We start from the raw sequence: 7,021 nt of genomic DNA on the forward strand, positions 1-7,021 counted from the left end.
TGTTGACATCAGACAGCTGGTATGTGACCCATGAGGAATGAGCCAGTATCCCCAGTCCAGTTTTTCCTGGACAGGTATTCCTACCTTCACAAGAACAACCAAGCCCATGCTCTGGCTTGGCAAGTCTCAGGAATTAAAAGCAGTGTGGATAAGGAGCAGCTTTCTCAGTCCTGAGGGAGAACAAGAACTTAGAGACAGTTCTGTCCAGGTGAAGGCTGCCTCATACCTCTAACAAAAGGGCAAGGAATTTCAATTTGTAAATACATCAAGTCAGCATTTGCCGCAACAATACATTGTACTGAGCCTTGATCCTGCGAACCTCTGAACACATAGGTTATCTTATTAGCAGTCAACAGACCATTCCAAGCACTGCTCCTCTACAGAATCACAAAATCCAGAGAGTAAAGTTGACTTGTCTGATTTGCATCATAGCATACGTACCACCTTAAGGAGACCACAGAGTAAATCAAAAAAAGTACTTCTCAAACTCTAACTGCATCCACTGGATTCACATACAGGATCTTCTTTCCCTTTAACTCAACAGAACACAATTTTGTCAACTTTACCAACAGTTAATTCTCTTCTGAAAACTTAACGTTGCACACAGACATGAATTTCTTCTTTACACTGCTAACTGCACAACAGTGTCAGATCCAAAAATTTCACTCCAACCTTCAAACGTAATTGTGCGCAAGCTGCGTAACAGAGGTGGGAGAAGACGAAGACCTTATAAACACTAGGGGCTCCTGAGCCTTTTTCCCCTTCTCCCAAAAGCACGTTTTATTTTTGATTCAAATCAGTTTAAGTGCAGTTCAGGCAATTCAATAAGTAAAACCAAAATGAGTGCGAGATGAAGCCCTCACCAATGGAAATACCCTACTTCTCAGTATATTTGAGCTTTTGAAGCATGAGAAGACAAGAAAGAGAAGCCCACAGCAACCCCCCCAAAAGGCAGCTCTCAGCCACAAGCCATCCGCACCAAGCTGCTGGAAGCGTAACCTACCCAAACCCACCCCACCATTACGCAACGCAACGCACCGAGCCAGGATTTTCACCAACCAGCCCGGAATTGTTGTTAGAAGGAGACATCTCCTGTCATGCACCAGTAAATCGAAAGGGTTTAAAAAAAAAAAAAAAAAAAGAGCCAACCAAACAATAAAAACAAAAAAAAAAACCCCACACGTGCAAACAGAGAGTTTAATCCAGAGCCTGCATACATATGCTAAAACCATTTCCCTTCCAAGTAAGATTTTATATGATATTCTAACTTTAAAAAAGTTATATCTCACCAACATCAGAATATGTTTTTCCTCTTTCCAACTACTTGCATAGGTGCTTACAAGGTACCTTTTTTTTTGTTATTATTATTATTTCTTATTCATTTAACATTGCAAGCCTGTTTCAGTTGCTCATCTCAAAAAGGTACAAACCATGTCCTATAGGAAAGAAGCAACAAAGTAATCTCCTCCTATCTCTATTATTATTGACACCAATTGTTTTCTTACTCGATTTCCTTACAGTTTATACAAAGGCAGTGTGAAGTGTCTATCATATATTAAAGAATAATCCTATTAAGAATCAGTTTACTATGTACTTCTCTCTTCAGATGCTATTTTATGAGCATAAAAGGAATTCAATATTTATTAAAGGACTGAACCAGTTAAACAAATCTTCATGTCTGCAGTGAAACACTGACATTATGAGGCAACAGTCACCAGGTGAGATGGACACCTAAGCAGCATGTATGTTTTGTTCTTTTTGCTCAATACTTTAACTCAGTTGAACAAAGTTGATTTCTGATCTAGTTGCGTTATAAAAATATCTAACTGCACATACTGCTAAGTTTTCTTAGAAAAGGTGCTTTCAGATGTTTGAGATGTTACATGTGTGAAAAATGCAATGAGCAATTACTGACAAAACACGTTAAGATGTGCTGAAACCATTGAGGGTTTTGTAAATATAGAGATAATTCCTATTCATGATGAATATCGACTCAAGCCAAAGGAAGTTCTGACAGCATAGATCAGGACACATGGCCATCTGTTAGGACCAAGGCAGATTTAATAAAAAAAAAAAGTTAGGCATCCCATAATCATGAAGAAGTCTCCCCAACAGGATGGTCATTTATTGTTCCTACAGAACTGTTTCAGGCTTCTAAAGCCTACTCTTAGTGTGATATAACAGACTGACTACTTCAACAAGCAGTACATATTCCAGATATCAGAAGATAAAGGTGAATTCCCAAGTAATTTTTTTAAAAAAAATATTATTGTGTTGTAATTACATTTCTTACAATATCTAAAGATCTATGATTTCACTTGGAGAGGAAAAGAATTAAGAGGGAAAGAGGCATAAGAAGGCAGGTGTAAACACAAATACAAAAACATAAATAATATGCCTTTCTGAATAATATTTACACTGAGTGTTTAGTTTTGGTGTACAGTCATGTAAATACAGAAGTGTGTATATTCCAAGGCCATTTCAATCTCCAGCCTCCTGGGTTCTGGAAGGATGCACACTGCATCTGGGATTTGTGCTTTCCACCATAACGCTCGGGATTGGTATACGGGTTATAACCCAACCGGATGAAATACCCTGTATCCAAGCGTATCCAGCTATGTGGCCAGTGTAGAAGGCGGAAAATGAAAATAAAAAATTAAAAAGAAAAAAAAAAAAAAAGACGACACAGACAAAAAACCAAACCACTAAACGCACACGCACCGAGCAACGCACATGTGCAATTTAAATCAGGCACTACCCCATTAAATAAGACCTTGGTCTGTACTGCGGGGCACAATGTGTTGTTAATCCACACTCTAATTTGTTTATCCGGCCGAGGCTCGCAGCACACGCATGCATACCTTCCAAACCCAGCAAAAAAAAAAAAAAAAAAAAAAAAAAAAAAAACAGAAAAAAAAAGAAAAATTAAAAAAAAAAAATCATGGAGCCGGTACGTGTTTGTGCCGAGCACCCCCACGCACATCTGCACGCACACGCGAGCGCAGGGCCACGCTACGCCTGCCGGATAACTTCACATCCACGCAGGCCGGGCCGTCAGCAAGAGACGGCGATGGAGGAGGAGGAGGAAGCAGCAGCCTTCGCCGCCTCCCACAGCGCCCGCGGCCCCCTGCGCCCACGGCTCCCCCCGCGCACGCACACACGCAGACCCGGCATCCCCGCCGCGGGTGCCGCGGGGGCGTCCCGGCTCTCCCCGCCGCGGCGGCGGCGGCCCTGCGGGGAGGGGGGCAGCTAAGCAGCGCAGCCCGTCCCCCCGCAGCGAGGTTTGGGGGTTTTTTTGGTTTTTTTTTTTTTTTTTTTGAGGGGTGTGTGTGTAGGAAGCGGAGGCTCGGCTGTGGGCGCGGGGAGGTTTCCAGGCATCCTGCTGGATGCGGGGAGCCGAGCGGCAGTGACAAGCGGCGGCGCAGCCTGCGGTTGGGGGGGCGGAGGGGGGAGGATGTGCTCCGGGGAGCGCAGTCCGGAGGAGGAGGAGGAAGGGGGGATGCCCGGCGGAGCAGGCGGGCTGGGGGAGGGGGCCGAACCCTGCCCCCCTCTCCCCCAGGCAGTGGGGCGGGTGAGGAAGCTGGGGCTCCCCCTCTCTCTCACGCCAGCCCTGTGCAGCGCCTTCAAGGCGGAGAGGGGGAGGCGGCGCGGGGGGGGGAAGGAAGGGGGGGAAATGCTGCAATGTAGCGGCGGGCGGGCAGGCAGGCGGGGGAAGCCGCAAACCCTCCACCGGGGCCCGATGCAAGCCCCCCCCGGGGCCGAGCCCACCGCTTCCAGCGGCCGCGCCGCCGGCAGCCCCGCCGTACCTGCCCGGGGCGCGGGAAGGTGGGGACGGACGCGACCCCAGCCGGAGGGGGGGGGTGGGGGGGGGCACGGCGGGACGACCCGGCCGAAGGAGGGGGGACGGGGACGCAGCACCCACCTTTCACCACCCTGTCCGTCGTCGATAACTTGGGATCAACGGCCTTATGCTCCGACATGTCCGGCGACCGGGGAGGCGGCGGGGCTCTCCCCGCTCGGGCAGGGCAGGCACGGGCTGAGGCGGCGGCCGCCGCTGCGGTCAGGGCTCCGGCTGCTCCGCTGCGGCCGAAGTTGCCGCGTCCCGCCGCCGCTGGCTGGCTCGGCTGGGCTCTGCCGCGCGGTGCCTTCCTCCTTCGTCTTCCTCCACCCCCGTCCTCCTCCTCTTCCTCCTCCAGTTAATTATTGCTCGCTCTCAATCACGCCTCCGGGTTGCTTAGGACGGCTCACTCTTCCCCCCCCCACCCCGCCGCCACAGACCCCGGCGACAACACCCGCGGCGGGGCGGCTGTCAGGCAGCGCCGGCAGGAAAAGCCGCGAGTGGACGCGGGCAGCAGGAACAGCCAGGTTGCACACGCAGCGGCCAGCCCTGCGCTTCCTTCCTCCGCGGCGCGCTGCCGGCTGCTCCGGCTCCTCCCGCCGCCGATCCCCGAACGCCGCCGCCGCCGCCGCACTGGATCGGGATCCGGATCCGTCTCTTCTTTTCCCCCACCCCACAGGGTCTCGAACCGACACCGGCCGCGGCCCCGCGGCGCTGCACACGCTCCGCGGCGCAGCCCCCCCCACCCCACGGCCCCGCCGCGCAGCCCGGCCCCGCCCTCCCGGCTCCCGCAACCCCGCGCCGCCATTGGCTGCCGCCGAGCTGCCAATCACTGTCAGGTAGCCCCGCCCCTCCCCCTCCGCACCGCCCAGGTGCACCGCCGGCGCCCACCCGCGCCGTGAGGACCGGCGGGGCCGCACCGCGCCGCGCAGCCCGGCGACACGCCGCGGGTCCCCGCCGGAACGCGGCCCGGCAGGAGCGGAGGTACCGCGGGGCCGCGGGTGGAGCCCGCCCCCAGCCGGCGTAGGCGGCGGCCGCTTGTCACTCAGGGTGGCTGCGGCGGCCCGCACGCCGGGGAACCGCGCCCGGTGGCCGCGCCTGCGTGTCGGGGCCGCCCCGCGGGCGTGCGGGCGGCCGCCGAGGGGGTGCCTGCCCCGAGCGGGGGGGTGTCCCCGGCACGGTCACACGCGGGCACAGGCACAGGCGGGGCTGGCCTGCACGAAAGGGAAACTGCTGAAAGCATCCTTCGGTCCGGGGGGTTGCTAATGCCCCCCCGGGTGAGAGGCTCCCCGTTACGGATAAAAGAAAAAATACACCCATCTCCCCTCACTGGGCATCTTGCCCGGCGCACCTGGCGCAGGTCAGTTTGCCGAAAGGGCTGGCAACTCGGCCGTGCTGCTGGGGCCCGTCCAGCCCCACCGTCTCCTCGCACTGTCCGGCAAGGACAAACGCAATGGTCAGACATGGGGTGAGAAGTGCTCATTGTCCCCGGTTGGAAGAGGACAACTCTTATGTCATGTTTCTTTGGGGACTGGAAAGTAATTTACATCTGTGATGGTGCCCCCATCGCTCCAGACAACATAAATATTGTTTAGGGCTTGTTTATACATGTAGTTGTTCAGGAGGAGCTATTCCTGACTAATTTCATGACTAATTTCCAGAATAAGGCTGAGCTGTTCCGGTTTAGTTTAACGCTCTGAGTTTTAATTAAAGAGGAAAATAGGGCACACCTATTCTGGAAGAGGGATGTTTACAGAGTTGTTGTTGAATAACTTCTGTGTAGATGAGCCAAGAATCAACAGACACCTAGCCCGGCTTCCCATTTCCCTCCAGGGTGATGTACAAGTTGCTTGCTTAGCAGATACTATTGCTTTAGAAAGCCACGAAGAAAATAAGATGGCAGTTATGACACACATTCCCTGCTTTGATTTGCCTGACATTTGTAGGGGACATTTTGTTGGCTGTCCTTGTGGTATTTTCACTGAACATGGGAGGACATTGTATGCGACTGACATTCAGTACAACAGCATGAGTTCTCAGCTTGTTCCGACAACCGTGGGGAGCTCCATGTGGTGTGACCATCCTTCTGTCCCACGAGCACAAACTAGCTGGGTAAGAGAGTTCCCATCTGAGACTCCTATCGTGATGAAGATGAATGAAACAGAGCTAGTGCTCGAGCAAGGGTATTTTATATATGCCCAAACAAATCCTGAAGACCATGACAAGTACGCAGAAGGGTCCCCATATGTCAGGCGTACTTCATGAAGCACCAAGTGCACGGAAAGAATCTGGACAGAAAAACGCCTCGATCTTCATCCCCACTGCCAGGAAGCACTGCTTAGCGGCACTGGCTGCTTGGACATGGAAGGAGAAGCAGCATGTTAGGAATGCAGTATGGCCAGTAAATTCAGGTATTGCCTACACCTTGTGGGCCACAACTTCGTGAGACGCAGAGGACCAGTTTGGATCCGTTCTTCTGTGACTGCAGGCTGTTTGCGTGAGTCATCGGGATTCTTCTTGATAGGCTGCAACAACAGAGACTCTGGGTCTCTCCAGCTTACGCTTGCTCCCCCATTAGTCACAGGACAAGACTTCAGCTCTGATTTTTTAAGAAGAAAGTATGATTATTGTTGCTGCTATATAAGGCCACTCAGTGTCACAACTCCAGCATGCTTGTATTAATTCTGAAAGCTGCCTTGGACCTTTTTTTTACAGTTTTCCTTTGCTTCTAAGTTTTCAATTAAAATATGCCATTGCAGGCTAGGTAAAGTTCTTTCATTTTATCTTCTGGAGGGTTTTGATTATGCATCTGAATGCTTTTTAGTCTTCCTTTCCAAGCTAGAATTCCCATTTCATGCAATTTCTTCTTCAGGAGTTTTCACATAAGCTTTCATAAGACAAAGGTGAGTACCACTGCCAAATACCACCTATCATGCCACTTCTGCAAGGTATGTTGCAGCCAAGATTCAGATCACGGGTATAAGACCTCATGACTACTCTGTCATGGTGTGGTGCAATCTTAACCCCATGACTTGTTTCAGGAGCATTTGCAAAATCCTTATCCTTGCAGTGAAGGAGGCAAAGGAAGAGAGAGAAATCATTGAACGACACCTTTGATCTCTCGTAATGGTGACAGACTGTATTCTGTTCTGTACTTCAGACCTATGTTAGTAGTAAAGGTTG

At 51.6% G+C, this 7,021-nt stretch overlaps 1 protein-coding gene across 4 annotated transcripts in view; it reads right to left on the bottom strand.

Moving 5' to 3' along the window:
- PPP3CA (protein phosphatase 3 catalytic subunit alpha) overlaps window positions 1–4,570 on the bottom strand; it is a 201,192-nt gene extending 196,622 nt beyond the window's left edge. For all 4 annotated transcript variants that reach the window (XM_054202112.1, XM_054202109.1, XM_054202110.1 and 1 more), the window contains exon 1: window positions 3,923–4,570. In XM_054202112.1, the coding sequence (XP_054058087.1) occupies window positions 3,923–3,980 (58 nt within the window). In that variant the 5' untranslated portion in view covers window positions 3,981–4,570. The remainder of the gene's footprint in view (window positions 1–3,922) is intronic.
- Between the last annotated feature and the right edge of the window lie 2,451 nt (window positions 4,571–7,021).

The sequence above is a fragment of the Rissa tridactyla genome, chromosome 5, assembly GCF_028500815.1.
Source record: "Rissa tridactyla isolate bRisTri1 chromosome 5, bRisTri1.patW.cur.20221130, whole genome shotgun sequence".
Taxonomy (NCBI): Eukaryota; Metazoa; Chordata; class Aves; order Charadriiformes; family Laridae; genus Rissa; species Rissa tridactyla.